This window comes from Chamaea fasciata, unplaced genomic scaffold (assembly GCF_029207755.1).
Source record: "Chamaea fasciata isolate MVZ Bird 193981 ecotype frontalis unplaced genomic scaffold, bChaFas1.0.hap1 SCAF_7, whole genome shotgun sequence".
NCBI lineage: Eukaryota > Metazoa > Chordata > Aves > Passeriformes > Sylviidae > Chamaea > Chamaea fasciata.
This window is the reverse complement of record NW_027094092.1, coordinates 55,790,413-55,811,133: the sequence shown is the minus strand read 5'-3', so window position 1 is coordinate 55,811,133 and position 20,721 is coordinate 55,790,413. Positions and strand designations below refer to the sequence as shown.

General features: G+C 43.9%; 1 protein-coding gene across 1 annotated transcript in view; it reads left to right on the top strand.

Moving 5' to 3' along the window:
• Positions 1 to 335: 335 nt before the first annotated feature.
• The window catches only part of BRF1 (BRF1 RNA polymerase III transcription initiation factor subunit), a 172,939-nt gene continuing 152,553 nt past the window's right edge, over positions 336 to 20,721 (top strand). Inside the window, exons 1-2 of the mRNA XM_066188970.1 lie at positions 336 to 586; positions 14,359 to 14,439. Coding sequence (XP_066045067.1) covers positions 400 to 586; positions 14,359 to 14,439 — 268 coding nt within the window. The 5' untranslated portion in view covers positions 336 to 399. The remainder of the gene's footprint in view (positions 587 to 14,358; positions 14,440 to 20,721) is intronic.

The window sequence follows — 20,721 nt, the reverse complement described above, 5'->3', positions numbered from 1 at the left end:
GTGCCCTGGCACAGGAAGCTGCGGATGCCGCATCCCTGCGAATGCTCAGGGCCAGGCTGGATGGGGCTCTGAGCAACCTGGCCTGGTGGAAGCCATCCCTGCCCATGGCAGAGGGCTGGAACCAGGTGCTGGGGGGCAGGCAGGAGCCGCAGGGAAGCCGATCCCCGAGGGATGCGGGGCCGGGCGGGCGGTGAGGGAGGAGCGCTCCGGAGGGGCGGGAGCGGCGGGCGAAGCCTCGCGAGAGCGGGCGGGGTGGCGGCGGCCGCCGCGCTCCTCCCCGTGCCGGTGCCGGCGAGCGAGCGAGGCCTGTGCCGGGCCGGGCCGGGCTGTGCCGGGCTGTGCCGGGCTGTACCGAGCGGCGGGGGCGGCGGCCGGGCCCGTCCCGGTGCAGCGGGCAGGATGCCGGGCGGGCGGGTGTGCGGCGCCTGCGGGTGCGCGGAGATCGAGGTGGACGCGGCGCGCGGGGACGCGGTGTGCACGGGCTGCGGGTCGGTGCTGGAGGACAACATCATCGTCTCCGAGGTGCAGTTCGTGGAGAACAGCGGCGGCGGCTCCTCCGCCGTGGGGCAGTTCGTGTCGCTGGACGGTGAGCGCGGCCGGGCCGGGGCGGGCCGGGGCGGGGGGCGGAGAGGGGACCCGGGGGCACGGGGAGCGAGCGGGGCGTGGGGAATAGCGGGCGGTGTATGAAGAGACGGTGTTGCGGGGATGGGGCACGTGGCTGAAGGGAAAGGGTGCTGGAAGAGGCGGGGACAGGGTGAAGGGGCTGGGAGCGGTGTGGCATCAGGAACAGAGCACAGGGATGAGCCACCCAGCGGGTAAGGACCGGGGGATGCTGATCGACAGCGGCGGAACATGAGCCCGAGGCGTGCCCAGGTGGGTAAGAAGACCGGCGGCATCCTGGCCTCTGTCAGGAATGGTGCGGCCGGCAGGACCAGGGAAGTGATCGTTCCCCTGTACTGCCACTGGTTGAGACCACACTTCGAGTGCTGTGATCACTTCTGGGTCCCTCAGTTCGGGAAGGACATTGAGGGGCTGGACCACATTCAGAGAAGGGAACAGATCTGGGGAAGGGTCCGGAGCACGGGTCTGCGGTTGTTCAGCCTGGAGAGGAGGATGCTCAGTGGGGACCGTACCACTCCACAACTCCTGGCAGGAGGGTGCAGCCAGGTGGGGGTCGGGCTCTGCTCCCAGGGCACGAGTGGCAGGGCGAGGGGACATAGTCTTCTGCTGCGCCGCGGGAGGTTTAGGTTGGACATTAGGATGAATTTCCTCGTGGAAAGGGTGATTAGACGTTGGAATGGACTGGCCAGGGCACTGGTGGAGTCACTGTCCCTGGAGGTGTTTAAGGAAAGGCTGGCCATGGCACTCAGTGCCATGGTCTGGTTGACAAGGTGGTGTTCGGTCATAGGTTGGACCCAGGGATCTTAGAGGTCTTTCCCAACCTAATTGATTGTGTGATTCTGGGAGTTCAGGAGCAGGGCATGGGGGAGAGGGAACAGTGGCAGTGTGGGGAAAGGGGCAGGAGATGCTGTGCTAGAGGGTGGGGTTCTGGGCATGCTACGTGGAGGAGTAAGGGCAATGTATAGGGGAGATAAGGACGCTGTGCTGGGAGATAAGGACAATGTATAGGGAAAAGGTGCTGTGCAAGGGGATGTGAGGGACAGACTGTGGAAAACTGTATTGTGTAAAGAGGGGATATGGATGGTGCATGTGGGAGCTAGTGCTGCACAGAGTGGAGATGGGAGGGGCAATGCATGGGGAGAAGGAGAGCATGCTGTGCAGGGTGAGACTGAAATGGGGTGGGGGAGGCTAGGATGAATAGGAGAAAAGAGCTGTGCAGGATGAGAGAGATGCTCTGAGTGTGATGGAGTAAATGTGTGAGGGACTGGGGGCACAGGAAATGGGGCAGTAGATGAAATTATTTGGGACAGAGGACAGGAGAGGTTGGGTTGGGTGTTTAACAGATAGAGGGAACATGTAGGGGCACAAGGAGGAGAAACAGGCTGGACGTGAAGGGTCAAGCATCTCCTGTCAGTAGTTGGGTTGCAGGGATTGTGTGAATGCTCTGGAGGATAAAACATGGAAAAAGGCCACATCAAGAAGACACAGTGTTTAGAAGGGGTGAGAAGGAAAATGGGTGTGGGGAGGATGTAGTGTTTGAAAAGGGAGAGATGGAAAATCTGTGTGGGGAATGTGTATATGGAGAAAGAAACATAAGCAAAAGCATGGAAAAGAGCTTAACTGTGAAACAAGCGGCTCTGATGGATTGAATAGCTGTGGGGAAGGAAGAGGAATTCTTTCTGTGGTAGAGAATGCAGCACTGCAAATTGGAGTTTGGGAGTTTACTGTAGGCTAGGAGTTGTCTGATGCCATTCCTGTCTTCCAGCTCAGGGTGCTGGCATTACTTTTTTTATAGCTTATAGCTTTATAGCTCTTGTATCCTTCACTTTTTCCTGTTGTGATGTGGAGACTACATTTTTAAGGGCTTGTTCTGCTTTTTCCCTCCCACCCAAAATTGTGCAGGACAGATGGTATGCAAGTTAGAGCGCATTTTGGGATGCCTTTATCCTTAAAAAAAAATTGAAAGGAAAAGAGAGAAATGCACCATACTGAGACTTTTTTACCCTTCTGGATGAATTGCACAGTACTTTACAAAATTTATTTAAGGTATAGCCCCTCTCTTTTGTGTAAGTCCTGAGATGCTGCTCTTGGCTAATCTTTTTTTCCTGGCTAGTACATTAATTCTTTGCTCTTGTATATCTAGTTAGTTACCTGTTATATATTACCCTGAAAGAACAAAGTCTAGAAGACAGATAGGCACCCTAAAAGGGTATGTAAAAATGAAAATGTGATTGCAGCACATTCTAAGATGCTCCTGGTGGCTTTATCGGGCTGGCACAAGGTGGGTACAGGGGCTTCACTGGCACAAGGTGTGGTTGCAGGGGCTTCACTGTGTTCTCGTACTGTGATCCTTTAGCAAGACCCCATGTGCACTGATGTGTGTACTTTGGGAAGTGTTGTTTGTGGAAATGGCTGAACAGAACTTTAAAAACAATGCTGTTTGTAGGTTTGTTAAGTTACTGCAAAGATGAGTGAGGGTGAGGCCCTGGCACAGGTTGTCTGGAGAAGCTGTGGCTGCCCCATCCCTGGAGATGCTCCAGGCCAGGTTAGATGGGGCTTAGAGCAGCCTGCTCTGGTGGAAAGTGTCCCTGTCCATGGCAGGGGGTTGTCACTGGATGATCTTTAAGGTCCCTTCCAGTCCAAATCATTCTGTGATTCTGTGAGTACGGGCCCTGTTTCACACCAGAAATATTTTAAGGAGATTAGGATATAGGTGACTTAGGCTGGTATGATTCTTTATGTTCCAAAGCAGATGCTTCTGTTGTGAATAATTTTTTTTTTCCTCAACATAAACTGAGTGATGGAAACTAATCTGAAAAGATATATTTGTGCAGCAGTGTCTTCATCATATGTGCTTGTCTGTTAATAGGTTTATAACTGATTAAAATCCTATGGAATGGGGAGAAGAGTCATTTACTGTGTAAGAAGGATTTTGTATCTTTCCAAAGGGTGGAGAATTTACATAGGAATGTATGTTTCTTTTAAGTAAGAAACTGTGTACTTACTGAAAGCAACATTTTCTGGTCAATTATGTCTTTCAGTGACTTCTGATTATATTAGTAAATTTCTACCAAAATTGAATGAAATGCCTTGGTCTGAGGCTCCTTGCACTGTGGTCTGATGATCTCAGAGAGTCTTACTGTGTGGAGCATTTGTAGTGTCAGAGTGGTGCTGGTTTTGAGTCCCTGGCTCATGGTTAGTAGGGCTGGGTGTCTCAGAGAACGTTGTCTAAGGTTTGCAAAGGATGAGGGATGTCAGATTCTTTATTGCAGGCCTGGGAATTGAACGGGGCTTTTGGTATTTGTGGAGTTCAGAGCTATTGGTTGTGCAACAGTATTCCTAAATTCCTTTCAAGATCCATAACAGCTTCTATTTGTGTATTATGACTTTTTGAATACAGGTGCATTTATTAGTAATTTATTTTCGCCTTCATCATAAAAAAGCAAAAGGGAGTGGAAAGCACTGAGACACTGATTTTTCTTTTTTATATGTAGCAGAATATTTTATTTTGCCAAGCTACACGTTAAGATTTCAGAATCTTCCATCAGTTTACTGAAGGAGTGAGTCCTGCATTTCTCTATATTAACCTGAAGTGGCCAAGTCCTTGCTAATAAGTCATGAATCCCTATAAAACATCAGAAATCCCTTTTATTCTCTCAGGGTTGGAGGAAGGTGTGAGATTACAGTTAAGTTTTCTCTGGCAGTATTTACATTAAGCTAATTATGTGCCTGGTGTAGGAAGCCTCAACACTGATGCCTTTCACAGAGAAGTTTGGTGTGGCCTGTGTTTTCCAATGCAGGTGTGTGAGTCTGTTCCTTTCCATTGTTTTGATGTTTTAGCAGCTGAGCTTTTGGTGTGCTCAGAATGCATGAGCTTGTGCTTGGCTGTGAATGAGGGGTTTTGCTTTGCTCTCCATGAAGTCTTAGGAAAATGCAGGCTAGTTAAGTGTGTTGGACAAAAGGGTAGGATTATAGAATCATTTAGGTTGCAGGAGAACTTTTTATCAGGTTCAGCTGTTAACCCAACACTGCCAAGTCCAGCACTGAATTTTGTTCCTGAGTGCCACATCTACATGCACAGGATGAGCCAAGAAGGTAGAAGTCATGAAGGACAAAATATGCGTTCTGCCCAGATAAATATAGGGTAACAACGCTTTTTGGCAAAGTGGCTTGCCTTGAAAGTCCTTTGGAGCTTTCTAAGGAAGTTGGTAAGTGGGCGAAGCAGATGTTTGGATTTTCAAGGGAAGGTCAGCAAGATCTTTCACCAGAAGCTTTGTATAGTATCTGAGCTGTCATTGATAAGGGAAGATCTTTACAGGGCAGAGTAGCTCTTCAAATGATAACAGATATAGTCTACAGAGTACAGAAGGAGGTGCTTGTGAAATTCCATAGAATCTGGACTGATGATCTGGAAAACAGGTGAGTGGTGAGTTAATGAGGTTTGTGGGCAATACTAAATTATTTGGGGTAGTAAAGACTGTAGAAGGACCTGTTGTTTTTAGTGGATGGGTGGTAGGATAGCAGATAGGATCAAGAGTTGCTGTGAAAATTAGCACTGTTCCTTTTTTCCACATGTGGGATGGTTTCTTCTTCTGCATCCAGACTGGCTAGGGTAACATTGGAGGGATATCCTTAAGTCATGATGGATAGCTTTATAAAAACCAATTGCTCAATGTTCATTTGTGGTACAAGAAAACCTGAGTGGGGAGGGGATTGTTAGAAGTTAAGGGAGCATATGCAGCATGTCTGTACACTGTTACATATCCGCAGCAGTATCTCCAGCTGAAGTGCTGTGTGCAGTTCTGGTGGGTTTCTCTTTTCTTCCCCCTCCTCAGGAAAACCTCTATTAGAAGTAGAAAAGATGCAGAGAGGATGATGGAGTGATTAAGAGGAGAGTTTCCTGAAGAGCTTCTCAGTTAGAATGGCTGAATAGACTCAGCCTCTTCAGACTGGAAAAGAGATGATTGAATGGGGCCATAGTAGAGATCTGTAAATGCAATAAAATAACACAGCAAGGATGAGAGGCTGCTCAGGGTCACATGATGCAAAAGCTAAGAATGTGCTAAGAAATTTAGCAGCTAACTGATTGCAAAGGTAGTGGGTAGGAGATTTTATTTGGTTGGTTTTGGTTTTTACAGAAACCTCCCTCCTCCGTGTGAATCTGAATTTTGGATGTTAAAAGTTTACATGAGTTTAAAGTGATTGGGGAGACAGAATAAAAATGTGTCGTGGCCATTAAAAAGATATATTATTTCTGGTTCAGGAAATCCTTGAGCCACGGATCTCTAGACACCAGGAGGTTTTATGAGAGAACTATCACAACAAGCTTTCCTCCTATGTTTTGTGTTACCCTTGTAGGCATGTACATTAATGGACTTTCTCATTCCGAGGTAGGATACTGGACTAGTCTTTCAGTCTGATTTGGCACAGCTTTTCTTTTGAGTCTTCACAGGAAGATCATGTTCTTTGAGCTTTACCGAGCTAATCCCACCATTCCTTTCAATGCTGTCTGTCTGCAAGACTGGCAAGTCAGCTCTTCTTGCAAGGTACTTGTCAGTTCCTGGGTGGTGAGCTGCTAAGTTATTTCACTAGCAAGGAAATAACCCCTTCGTGCTCTAGAAGGGGCTGCTGTGTATTGTTTTGTTGATCTTTTTAGAGGAAGATCCTCTGGAAGCTTTGATATGCCCCATGCTGGTCTAGTTAGTTGTAATTCTGAATTCTGTTGTGAGTGGTCACAGTCAGGAAAGAATCCAGCCTCAGCCCTTCACCCTAGCTGTGTTACTGTCTTGAAGCTTGTGAAGGCCCTGCCTTGAAATTGGGTTTCTAAACCTGACTGGTTTTACCCTGGATGAGTAAGGTAGTAGTGGAGAAGGGTTATCATGCCTATTTTAGCTCCAATGAACTCTGTTTGCACAGAAGGTATTTGAGGCATGTACTTTTCCTAACTGAGTCTAGTTTGGAACAATAACTATTCACTTTATAATTGATGGCCAGTTCAGACTAGCCAAACAGATTGTTAGCAAATTTGGAGAGCTTTTCAATCCTGCTAATTGGAATGAATGGGTCCTGCTTTTTATTCTTCTTCATATCCAAGTTCTTAACAGTTCTGCCTATCAGTTGCTACATTTGAACACATCCCAGCAGGAAGTACAGCAGTACAGGGTCTAAGAGCAAGCTGCATTTCTCCCTCTCCATTATGCTATAATTGCATCCTGGAAGATGGAGTTACACTGAGCCCTTTGCCAGTTTGCACTGGTTTGATGGCTGCTGCTTTTGTAAGAAAGGCAAGAGTTGTGTGCCATGTCTCGAGGTTTGGAGTTCTCTGATTGCTTGTTCACTGTCTGAGTGGGAGTCCCCTGTCTTGTGGTAGTTGTTGGGAAGAGCTGTTTTCACAAGGATTTTCTTTGAAGCTGACAGGAAAAAAACTGAAGCTGAAGAGGGTAAGAGAAAGCTGAGCATGGAATAAGCCTGACAGCCCTGATCCCTCTTCAGGTTTTTGTTTAAAGAAGCTGAGAAAGGTGAAATCTGCGACTTGTGACACTAATCAAAGGAGAAGTCCCACCTGGGAAGGTTGATGTACAGGCAGCCCACCAGCAAGCTGGAAGATGTAACTGAGAAACAAAGCACAAAGAAACGATGCTGCAAGGTGTACTGAGCTTGTGATTCTCAAGCACACTGTCTGGGGAAGCTCAGCTTCTTTTGTTCCAGAAATTCCCTTTAAATGCTTGGTTGTAAGTTGAGAAGAACAGATCTGGTCACAAACCAGGTACTGCTGGTTCTTGCTGTCCCTGAGCAGCTTCTCTCTGGGGTTCCCCCAAGGCTGCCCATGGCCCAGGACCCATCCCAGTCCTCAGGGATGTCATTCCCTGCCACAGGGACTGCACAGCAGGGCCGGTCTCCAGCTCCCCACTGCCTTGCCCTGCCCACCCATGGACCCTGTAGAACCAGGCTCATGTCCTGTCTGGCCTCAGCCCATCCTTGTGGCCCTGTTTGGACATTCTGGGGCTGTGCCTAACCTTATTCCCCTTGCTGGGCCTGACCCTGACCCCCATGTGCAGTCTGACATCCTGCCTGGCCTCAGCCCATCCCTGCACCCATGCAGGTGCTCAATGCCCTCAGCTCTGCCTGTCCCTGCCCTGCTGTAGAATTCAGGGTCACATCTCTAGTACAGATTTAAATGAGAATTATCAGTAAGTCTCTTAACTTCTACTTAGTGACTAAGCTTGGAGGTTTTAGGGCAGTGGCAAATACACAGACACAGTCACAGAAACAGGATTCTGCAGTGGGCACTGACAGCATCAGTTCTTCTTCAGCACTGAGTCAGGATCCCTGGCTCTGGTACAGCAAACATGCATTAAGACTCTGCATCTCCAAGTGTACATGAGTTTGCAGTGCACTAATTTGAGGCTGGTGGGAGGTTATCTTCTTGCTTTTGCTCCTAGGGGAAGGGGAAGTTGTGAACTAGTAATCCTTAACACACCAACAAGTGTTTGTTAAAGTTTTTGGTGTAGGAGGTCCCACAACATTTGTAAGTAGCCTGCTTCAAATTTCAGAACATCAAGGAAGAGTTTATTTCTACTATTACAGGGGTTTTTTTGCAAGTAAATTATAATGAACTTAATACAGAGAGCCATTAGCGCTGCCACAACTGCTGAATGTGAACTCTCACTCTGCAGTGTCCCATGACAGATTTAATCTGTCTTTAGCTCTTTAGTAAAGCTGTGGTATGCTCAGTGTTTTAGGTGTACCTGTGGAAGCTTACTCTGAAGTATTTTCTATACTATTTTATCCTTAAAATCTTTGTATTTTTACATCGAGGCATGTGAGCTACATTGACCTCACATGCAGAACTTGACAAGGGTTTGCCTTAAATCTAAATATTTGTCTTTTGATGATTGTGGAAATGAAAAGTTACGGTCAACAAACCTGAAAGGAGAGAGGGATTGACTACACTGAGGAAAAAGCTTACATAAAATTTAAGCTGAACTTACTAGTCATTCATCTTCTGTACCTTTTTGTCCTCTAGAACTTTTTAAGATGGACAGGTACTGTCACGATGATTGGTAGTGAGTCAGTTGTGAAAGGGGAGGAACTTTGTGTTTTTATCAGTTTCTGTGCTTTTGTCCAGTTGGTTCCTATGTACAACAAAGGATTCTTGTGTATTTCTGAGTATTAAAAAAGTGAAAGGCGTAAGAGGGTTTTTTTTAATTGGTAGTTGTTAAGTTTCCATGTAAGATATTGAAAGACCAAGTCCTGGCATTAAATGTTTCTTACAGTGCAGCCTCCAGTAGTCCTGAGCTGGGCTCTGCAAATAATATACATGCTAAATTTGAAATGAAAACACTGGGCACTGAAAAGTTAAAATAATATTAATACCAAAAAGTTTCCTCGTATTTGTGGTCCAGCTTCTTAGAGATGACACAAATTCATGCTTAATTTTAAGTTGTGCTGAGTCGTCATGATGTCAATTGCAATACAGAGAAAGGAAGTAAAAGTATGCAGGATTTGCAGACTCCTTGATGGAAATCCTGAAGAGTATTTACCTGTTTTACTCTGTGCCAGATTTTCTCATTACAAAATTAGTTCATAATCAGGCCGTGTTGGGAAGGAAGAGGTGGAACTTTCATGTAAAATAATCCTCTGCTATATGTTTTAGTGAGATGAATCAAATCAATTCTGCTTCTCTCCCCAAATCCTCCAGGTGGCAATCGTGCACCAGAGTTCATATGAAGCTTTTTCTGGCATTGAGTCTTTCTCCTACTGTCCTTGGGATGGCAACAGCAGAGGGTGCTGCTGTCAGAAAAGTGCACATAACGTGGATGCTGACTGATTTCATAGATTTGGGCAGTCCTAAGTTGGGTTGTGGTATCTCTACAGTTGGTAGTTATGAAAATAAGCTATGATGGCAGAGATTTAAAGTTTGTCTGTGTAAGTTGATGTGGCAGAACTGTTTCAGCAGGCTCTGGTGCCTGCAGATCTGTTCATTTCCCTGGAAAAATGAGTGAGAAAAGAAGTGTTTCAGTTACAAACTTCGGAACTTGAATCACATAATTTTGCTTTTAAAGATATGAATTGTAGTGGGAGGTTTACTTACCCTCCTTTTTACTTTCATGGTCTAACTTCAGTAGGACGCTCATTAAATTTTTTATATTAGGTTATCTTGTCTTCCCCGATTATGGAGCCATTGGTGTGATGCAGTCTGCATTCTTTACCAGACTTTACCAGATTTTTTGCTGGATCTGTAAATACTTGTATTTGAAATAGAAGCTTTGCCCCTACCTTGTCCTGAAGAAAGGACTGGTGGCTTTTGGATTTAATTTGACAGGGAAGGATTTTGGTTGGATTGGTCCTCTCAGATAGCAGGTGCACTTCAGTTCAGGTTAGAAGCAGCTTCATTCCCTGTCTTCACTTGCTCATTTATGTAGAGGAAGCAAAATCTATAATGCTGGGATTGATTCTGTTTCTCCTCCAGGTGTTGAATCTGAAACTCATCATGTCACTAGCTGACAGAAAAGTGCCCTTTCAGCTGCAAACGCCCAAGTGGCTGCTCTTTGCCTCCACTGTGTGGAGTGATTTGATAAGTGCTGTTCCTGTTACCAATCTTTTTTTGGTTGCTGTTCAAGATTACCACAGACTTCAAGATTTGCTTGCACCTTTTACAGCTCTAGGAGTATTTTTATAGAGAAGCAGAGTGATATGACTTTGTTAGGGAGTTGGTGGAGCAAAACAAACTGCCGAAGTGCTTGTGCTGTGAGCAGCAGAGTGGTGATGGCAGCTTTTGGCTGATGGAGGGATAGTCACTGTAGAACCATACAATTGTTTAGTTGGAAAAGACCTTTAAGATTGTAGAGTCCAGATATTAACCCAGCTCTGACAAGTAGTTTAGCACTCGAATGATGCAGGGTAATGGTCTGGGTCTGGACCTGTGTGAACTTTGACTGAGTATCATCAGATTTCCAGACATGATCTCCTGCATCTTCAGTTCTGTTGTGTTAAGGGAGTGTAGCCCACTGGGAGGATCACATAAAAACTGGAGTAGCTGTATTTCTGAGCTGCCTAACACATTTCTTCACACCTTCTGTTGTCAAAAATTTCATGTAAATGTCCAAAGCAAACTTGAAGACAAAGGGAAGCTTCAGTTATGCAAAGATGCAAATCTGAGTGAGTTTCTAAAAGTAATCATAGAGTCATAGAATATCCTGTGTTGGAAAGGGATCCACAAGGATCACGAAAGCCCTGCTCCCAGCCCTGCACAGGACACCCTAAGAATCACAGCAAATGTCTGAGAGCATTGTCCAAGTGCCTCTTGATTTCTGCTGGTCTTGGTGCTGTGAACACTTCCCTAGGGAGCCTGTTCCAGTTCCCAAACATCCTCTGGGTGGAAAACATTTTCCTAGAAGCCAAGGTGAACCTCCCCTGACATGCCTTCATGCTGTTTCCTCGGGTCCTGTGGTGGGTCGCCAGGGAGAACAGCTCGGTGCCTGCCTCTCCTCTTCCCCCCACGAGGAAGTTGTACCTGCAGTGGGGTCTCCTCTCAGTCCCCTCCAGGCTGAACACACCAAGTGACCTCTGCTGCTGCTCATATGGCTTCACCTCTGGGCCCTGCACTGTCTTCATGGCCCTCCTTTGGACCCTCTAACACCTTTATGTCTTTTTAATACTGTGGTGCCCAAAGGTGCTCCCGGGGCTGAAGGTGAGGCTGCCCCAGTGCAGAGCAGTGTGTGACAGTCCCCTTCCTCACCCAGCTGGTGATGCTGTGCCTGATGCCCCCTCAGGACACGGCTGGCCCTCCTCAGCAGATGGGATGAGTAGATGGCAATGTCCCTTGAGAGGCACCACGTCATGGGGTGCGTTTGAGTTGCCTTAGGGAAATGGTAGCGTTAATGTTGAAGATTTGGCAGGCGGTACTTGAAGACACCAAATACTTCTCAGATATATTTTTGTATGTCTTGAAAGCTGAATGTGAAAAACCAAAAGCCTGCTTAATTCACTTTTGAAGTTGTGGGGGAAGAATGGAAAAGGTCAAGAAATGTAAAAATTGCAGTTAAGCTGGGATGTTAATTTGGTTGTGCCTAGCAATTGCTGTTCCTTTCCTTTGTACTTTTTAAATTGCTAGCTTTGTTGGGATTTTTGTCTTTAAATGAATTTGATGATTTCAGTTTTCTTTTTTCAAGAGTTTATCTTTTTATTAACCAGCCGAACAGTTATGTTAATGAGTTTGGTTTGCATTTTGCTTGTAAGATTAAAGCTGATGATGAGACTACATAGTCAATGGCAACATTAGTTTGCAGTTCTGAGAGTGAAGTGCTCAACAGACTAGTTTCTGTCAGTTTTCAAAGACAAATGCTAAATAGAGATGTTCAGCCTTTCCAGTTAACTTGCTGAAAAATGGGTACATCAATTCTGATAGTAGAATCTGTCTTTCAGATAGCTCTGCTGGTATCTGCTGCAGTCTCTATAGCTTGGAAAGAAATTACTTTTATGTATGATGTTATAGCTTGATGTCTCATGAAAAAGAGTCTCAGAGCAAAATCACTGAAATCTCAAGTTAATTTCATTTTGTTTGTATTATTTTGGATTTTCACTCCTGAGTAAGTTATTTAGTTACTAGCATTGTTTATCACCACTGTAAGATTTTGTGCAAGCTTTTTAGTAGTAACAAGGAGACATTTAAAAGTGCTGTTTAGCCAGTGCCAGTCCAAAGCAGTTCAGTATTTTGGTATATTCAAGGGTAGAGGGGACTGGGAAGTGGAGCTTTTGTGTTCAGGAGGGGGCAACAGTGCCTCTGACACAAGTGCTGGGTGAGCGTCCTGCCTCCAGCCTGCTTGCTCCTGCTTCTGCCTTGTGGTTGGTGCCCTCCTCTCATGTAGTGATGCTGGGCTCTCCTGCTGCAAATCAGACTAGTGAGGAAGCCTGTAGTAAAGGAAACCTTAAAACAGCAACAACAACAAAAAAAAGACAGTGGGAGGCAGAATTTCTGTTTAGATTTGTTCCTCAAGAAAAGGAATGTAAAACTATTGCCATCGTTGATATTTTTTTTGCTAGGTAAACCATTCTTACTAAATGTACACCTTCTTTATGCCTTCTTTTGTAGCTTGGTAGCCTGTCTCTGGTTTGATGCATTGGTTTGTTTTCAAGTGTTTGTGGAAATACAAGGCTATATCTGTAAAAATGGCAAGGAGATGTTTCTGTCTCTAATAGTCAAACACGGAGTTGGGGGAGTTACCTTTGTACCCAGTGAGGAGATCACCATTGAATATTTCTCACTTCTTATTAAGAAGAAGTAGTTAATCTGTGGGGCATTTATATGAGAGGTGATTATTGTTTGTTAAAGGATGTGTTACTGAATAAAGTTGGTTTCTGTTGTGGGTAGCACTGGAAACCTAATTTAAAGGTTATATGGAAAAATAAGCTTTGAAGGCTGATAGTAATTCTGCAGGAATATTAGCTTATTAGCTTTTCTGGGTTTTGGTTTTATTTGGTTTTGGTTTTTTCTCAGTATAGATGTACATTAAGTGCAACTGAGAGGAGACTAGAGCTAAAAAAGCCTGGTAAGAGTGAACGGTTCTGGTCAGTTTCTCATCAGTTGTACCTGCCATGGAAGTATCTTATTCAGGTGTGTACAAGAAATGCCCTGAGCTGCTTTAAAGAGCCACTTCATTCGCCTCTCTGTGTCTATCCCAAAGCCTTTCTAGTTCATTCTGAAGAGCTAGTCTAAGAGGAGAAAACAGCCACAAGAACTTGAGGAAAAGCTGTGTGCTTCATAGACAAAAAGATAGCTTTTTTCCCTATCCTGAAGACCAGACTACTTGAATTAAGTAGAATTCCATTTACTAGCAAATTGCTTGTTTTCAATCCTGTGCAATTCAGCTTTTTGGTCTCACTTGCTGTTAAGCTGATAGGTTCTGTTATCCTGCTTGAGGTACCCTGATTGTTTTTAAAAAAACCTTCCTGCTTTAGTGGGAGACTGTTTTTGTCCTTGGTAGTTTAATTCCCTGTTCTGCAAGATTGGTTTGCATGAGTAGTTCCACTGACTCCCAGCAATCTCTGCATTCAGGCTGCTCAGCATTGGCGTGGATGCCCAAACCAGCCTCTAGTTTATGCTGATTTACAACTCAGACTTCTTTTAAGTCTCCAGCCTTTCAGAGTGTAAAAGTGGCAGTTCCAGACTTGCAGTTTTTGTAGCCTAAGTGTTGCTGTGTTTACCTAATGACAAACTGAAGTTACTTTGAAATAAGCGTTATGTCTGTAGTAGCCAACACAGTCAGTAATGAATGCTAAACATGTTTTATGTTCTGTAATGCCAATAATTACCTATTAAGATTCTGTAAATTCTTCATTGAATATTCTTCAGACAAATAATACTAACTAAGCAATTTTTTCCCTCCTTTGTTTTGAGAAATACTTTACAGTACTGATTTTCATGTTCTGCTTAAAATAGACATTGAGAGATTTGTGTTGTTTCTTTGGAACTAAGATTGGGAGGGCTTATGGAGCCATGTAATTCTTAGGGTATCCCAAGAAAGAAATAATTTGCACAGTATTGGTACTTGATGTCTTAAGTACTCTAAGACCTTCCTAATGTTGTTTGGCATGTTGTAGATTATACAGATACTGCATATATTGGCACAATAAGTTTTATTTTAATAAATAAAATTTACAGTTTATTAACACTTTATTTTAATTAAGTTATTCTCTTTGACGTGTCTGGTATTTCTTTTTTTTTTCCCCTAATAGGTGCAGGGAAAACACCAACTCTAGGAGGAGGATTCCACGCCAATCTGGGAAAGGAGTCACGAGCACAAACTCTACAGAACGGTACTAGCAAATTTTAGTCTTGCTGATAGGAATTCTTTTTATTGATATGGTTGATACTATTAATTTTTAGTTTTGAATGTGACCTCAAAACCTTGGCAGGCCCCTTGTTATTCAGTGGACAAGTCTGCCTAGTGCTGATTTTTCATTGTGCTCTCATTTGGCTGTTCCACCTGATTTATGAGTTCATGTAGCTGGCTGACAAAGGATAATGGCACCTGACAATATTACTGTGGTTTAAAAGGGCTTTTTCAAGGTTGACATGCCCACTGCACCTTTTTATTATCTGTTAAACCTATTGTGGCTTTTTATTTATTCTGTTTTCAGGGTTCTTGAAATGCTTTATTCATGTTTATTTTTAAGTATAATTCTTCGAATATTTTTGGTCTTAAGCAATACAAGTGTGAGATAATGCATATAAGTAATCATGTGCTTAATATGGGATCGTTGAATAGAGAGAGGAAAAACGGAAAAAAGGTTTTAGCGCACAGATGACATTAAAATAAATATTCTCATTACACACTTTACATTTTAATTGGGATCTCCATATTCTACACTCTTTAAAGAGGGTGAATAATACCAGCTTTTATTCCAGGAGCAGAATGGTCTTCCAGTTTGCTGTTGCTCATATCAAGGGACAGGAGTTGTCATTTTTTGGCTAATTAATACTCCTGTCTCATGACTCTTGGAGATGACAGCTGATGGACTGTCATAGCAAAGTCTCAGAAGCTGACATGTAATTAACCAGGGATGTAAATGGGTTTTACTCATTTAGGGGAGCTATTTTAGAGAAAGGTATTTTCCTAAATTAATCTTACATTTGCAACTCAACACAGAAAAATCTTGCCTATATTATGCCTCCGTAGGTATATGAAGAGTAAGACTGATCTGATGTTATATCTTCACAGGTATAGACAGGTTAAGATTGATCTGTGTCATTGAAGTATACTCAGATTACTCTACTCAGCATTATTCAGCTGATGTATATACAGATTGTTTTATATACAGAATGTTTTATTCAGCTGTTTTCACTTAAGTGTATTGAGCCCCGTTTGTTTGGCAAAGTAAAGCTTGCACTTTAGGTGAGCTAGTGTCAGTGTCAGGTCTGGAGTTACTATATTAGGAAGTTTAAATTTCCTGTCTAGCATGTAACCTGTATAAGCAGTGGGATAAAGCCACTAAACGTAATGAAGACTGCTTTTGGATTAAGGCACTTTAATCAAAACTGTAATTTTGAACATGCATTTTTAAAATAAATTGGCTTTTTGTGCATAAGAACTTCACAGTTGTCTGTAATTGTAGAAAAGTAAAGTGCTGATGGAAGGAAATCTGTCTTGTTGCTTTGTGGAGTGTTTGAATCCTTCAAAAGCCCTTTTGGTTATGCCAAAAGGTAATCACAAGTAAAGACAGCGTAGGCGTTTTTCTAGAATCTAAACACAGCTTTTCTCTTGGATGAGTGTTTGCTGGGGAATATGTCTGAGCATCTTCCTTCCCCACAGCTTTGTGTGGGGGGCCTCCCTGATCGAAAACAATGATTGTGACTTGGCTAAAGTATATCAGCATTGTGTACGAGAAATTTTAGTTGCTTTAAGTGAACTTTTCTTCCAAACATTCTTGAAACAGGAAAATAATTTGTCTTTTTAGTTACACCTCTCTGAAGCTCTTTGCAGGTTTTGTTCTATTTTCTTTTTCCTGTGTCTATCCTTTATGTAAGGAGCAAGTATTTGGTCTTTGATTTCTGTAGCCAACCTACATTTGTCATGCTGCCAATCTGTCTCTGGGAAAGTTCTTTTCAGTGAGCTAAGTGATGTTCTTGCTCAGTCTCAGGCATGACAACAGCAGCTGATATTTCAGGTAGAGCAATTGGTGTTTGAAAGGCTTTTCTTTTCTGCCGCTGTATAATGAGCCGGTTGTCTGCTGCTTTTAATCACACTTTTGGCTTTACATAGTTTTTAATTGCAAATTGAGCTATGGCAATGAGCTTAAAAAAATCTCACCCTGTCACTGTGGGCCCATAATTGTGGCTTTTTTTGGGGGGTGAAATTATGTTAAATATCCATCATGGTTAGACTTGAAAGTGTAGCAAGGTAAATGAACTTACTGTACGTATTTTAAAGGGGAGGTATGGAGTTGTTCATCCAGTGAAACTGAAGTGCGCTGGTAGTTGGCTGTATGAAAAAATAACAGTTATAAAAAATGCCGAGCTACTTATTTATTTGCTGGTGGCACTGTGTTGGCATTTCCAAAGTTCACAGTGCTGCAGGTGGAGTGCTTTAACTCTCCCGTGGGGATGCTGGCGCAGGGCAGCCTGTGAGGGAGGGCTGGTCCTGCCACTCTGGTGGCTCTTACATCAAGGCTTCTGCTGCCCTCCGTGCTGTGAGCACACAGTTCTCCCCTGTACTGTCGGTGCTCCATGCAGGCTCCTGCTGAAGGGAAGAGCCAGGCCCTGGGAAGCAGGGATGGGCAGTGGATGGAAGTCCCCATTGTGCTGGAGTGCAGCTGAGAGCCTGTGTGTGGTCCGAGGGCTCGCTCTGCCTGCCAGCAACCTGCGAGCCTGACGTGCTGTAGGGAAAAGTCCAGCCGTGGAGCAGGGACTTGCTGGGTTTTAAAAAACAACCACACCTCCCCTTGCCATCTCTCCATCCCCCCACTCCTTCCCCATGTAGTCTGGGCCAAATTCTCCCTTACTGTAAAGTGTCTTTCCAGGGGAGGTGGAAGGGAGGTGATCTGGACTGACTGTCTCTTACTTAATTACCAGCAAAGCAGCTGGCCTTGGCTGAATGTATGATGCTGCTGTTTTTTGAGGCTTCTAATGAAAGGATGTTTAGAATTAGATGAAGAACAGTTTTCCATTAGAATGCTTAAGGTAATAACTTTTTTTTCATACATTCTAAAGTGAAGAAATGCAAAAGTAAAATCTCCCAGCAGCTGCTCATCAGCTCTGGACTCTTCTACAAAATCATGGTGTGCATTGGTGTTTTTATAAATATGTATATTTATGCTCTAAACAAAGCCATGGGTAAACCCTGAACATTTTGTAGTTTTCAGGTTTGTGTAAGAATGTCCATTATACAGAACTAGTCTCCCTTACCACACATGCCTTTGCTCTACCTTTCCTCACTATTTATAATGCAGCAGGGCATGGCCGTTCAATTTCTGCCTTTCTTTGCTGAACCAGCTGATGTTTGTGTATGTTTGTTTGGGAATTGGCTGCTTACAGAAACTGGAGTTTTGTTTACACTTGCTAAAATATTTATGCAGAGTAGATTTAATACTGTTGTATTTGCTCATAATCACTTTGATTTTCAGAGTGCAGTACTGTGCTAATTGAGTGTATGAAGCTCCACAAGTTCAACAAGCTCAGGCCCACAAAATGCTTTGTATCTGTATGTACAGACCTAATTCTTGTAGTAAAAACCTGCACACCTGTGAGACGATGTGGTATTTCTGCTTCATCTTTGTTTTAAGGGATATGGCAAAATAGCTAAATGCTACTGATTTTCTGAAAAAGAAGAATTATGAATAAAATACTGGCTCAGAGCGGGGGGACTCTTTGACAAGACATCTTCCTCTGTTCCTGAGCCTCTTCAAATTTCTTCATTATTGGTCAACACTTACAGTTCCACGATTGAAATGCAGAGTGATGTCTCTTTAAGTCCCATTTTACAGTTCCGTGCTACATTACATAATCTCTCTAAATAGCCAGTTTATTCTTGTTTCCTTGCAGACAATCTGCTCTCACTCTATCAGTGTCAGAGTCGTTGTTACAAGGGAGTTGTTCTTGACTTGGAGCTCTGATACTTTCAATAGTCTTCAGTGACCAAAAGGAAAAGGGAGAGGGGAGGGAGGGTCAGTGGTGTGATTGTAACTTGAAAGCTTCAGTTGCAGATATTCAAATTTGGTTTAAACTAAGTTTGAAGATTGCAGCTGCATCTAGCTTAATCTAATTTCTGAACTGTTGTGCTGTGTTTTTAATTATATCTATAAATGAATGTGTGTTTTCCCTCAGTCCTCTTAAATTCCAAAACAGAGCTAAGAGTATTTTAATGCTAAATGGGGAAGCGTTTCTGAAGATGTTCTGCAATGCATTTTTGACTGTTCACATTTAAACTATTTACTTACTTCTTTAACGTTGATTGTCATCACTCATTTTATAGCTGGTTTGTTACAGGTGGTTATGGAGGGTTCTGCTTCCTCCCATAACTATACATTGTGAATTAGACCAGGACAATATATTACACATGTGAAGAACAGAAGTATTCAAAGGGGAGGAACAGAGAACACTGTTTAACAAAACTAAAACAGCAATGGAAAGGAGAATAGTGGAATCCTAGAAGAACTGAGATTAAGAGAGATCTCTGGAGGCTGACAAAATGGTGGCTTTGAAGTTACCTTAAGCTGCTGAGGGCCTAGGGCAGCTGAGCTCCAGTTATTACCAAGGAAGGATATAACGGAGTTTCCCTGGACAACCTGTTCTCCAGTGGTTGGCTACCCTCCCTGTGAGGAATTTTTTCCTTGTGTCGAATCAGAACTTACTTTGATGAAATGTGACTCTTGCCTCTTGTCCTTTTGCTGTGCATCTCTGGTGATGCAGCTCTGGCTGCATCTTTATAACCTGCTACTGCAAAGCTGAAGGCACCAAAGAGAATTCTCCCTCAGCTTTCTTGAGACTCTGCAAATTCATCTGTCAGCCTCATCCGTGTGCAACAGACTCTGAATCATCATAGGGGCTCTCTGCTGGACTTGGTCCAATATGCCAACGCCTCTTCTGCAGAGGAGTCCTGGACTGGACAAAGTACTCTAAATATAGTCTCACAAGTGCTCAATGGGGGATGATAATCACTTCTCTGGGCCTGCTGGCTGCAATCTTAATTACATGGCTCTGGGATGAAGTTAACCTTCACCACTGCACTTGGGCGCTGCTGAGCCCTGTTCAGCTTTTTGTCCATGAGGAACATAGACCCTTTTCTGCAAAGAAGTCAAAGAGTCCCCAGCCTGTGTTTTTGCCCTGCAGTTCTTCTGTCCCAGGTGCAGAAGAAATGCATTTGGCTCATGAGGCTTCTGTCAGCTCATTTCTGCAGCGTCTGAAGATTCCTCCGAATAATGGCTCTGCCCCTCAGCATATTGGCCACTGTTCCAATGGGATGTCATCTACAGGCTGGCAAAGGAAACCTCCTGGCCTATTTTTATGTTGTTATTTGAGGCATTAAACAGTATTGACCCCATTATCAATCCCAGTTTTAAGTCTGATGGTGAAAGTGCTGAGCACTATTCTTTGAACCAGGCCAGCCTTTCACCCAAGTTGCTGTTCACTGGCCTAGTCCAGATCTCTGAAATTTGACTACCAGGGAGAATGGTTAAATGGGATGAGGGAAGAGCTGTAGTTAGAATTTATCTTGACTGCATGCCGGCTGTTGCACTTGGGCATGATCTACCCTCATTGAATCTGTGCTGGCAATTCCTGATAACTTTCTTGGGTTTTGTGTGTCTGGAAATGGGTTCCAGGTAGATCTGCAGGCTTCCAAGAGGCGGAGAGGAGCCTGACTCACCTTTGGAGTCCTACTTCTCCCTCTGGAAGAGAAGCCTGATGCTTGCTGCCTTCTAGTCAGAGAGAACCTCTTCAAATTCCCATAACTTTTTAAAGATGTCAGAGATTACTTTTTTTAACTGTCTCCCTTTGCATTCTCAGATGTATCCCAGCAAGTCCAGTTAACATGTGTGTGTAGACTGTGCCTAAAGGAGCCCTTGCTTAGTCTTTCTTTACCACGGATAGTTGCCTGCCTCTTCTCTGAGCCAACTGAAGCCCTCTGAAATCCAGTGCTGTCATTATGCTGCCTATCTTCCTCACACCTCTTAAGATGTTGTTAATCTTGGGTTGCTGTAACCAAGCCTGCCATCAGACTTTACATCCTTCACCACTTGTTCTTTTCCAAAGAGTGGTAGGTGTATCACAGCTTCTGCTTGACTGGATCCTGATGTGCTCTGGAATTCCACTGGATTGCCTGTGACCCACTGTGGTTCCTGTACAGCAGCTGCTGGGGTGGATGCAGTTCACCATGAGAACCTGGAAGTCTTCCTGCTTTCTAAAGAAGGCTTCATCTTCAGGATCGGATGGTGTATGGCAGGTGCTCGTGACTGTTTCCTTTGGCCTTGCCTCTCATCCAGACCTGTGTACTCTTTCTTGGCCTGTCAATGATTTTTCAGCAGAGCTTCACGCTTTCAGGCTGTTCCTTTGTATAGAATGAATCCCTGTCACCTTCCCTGTCTGCCCTTCTTGTGGAGCCT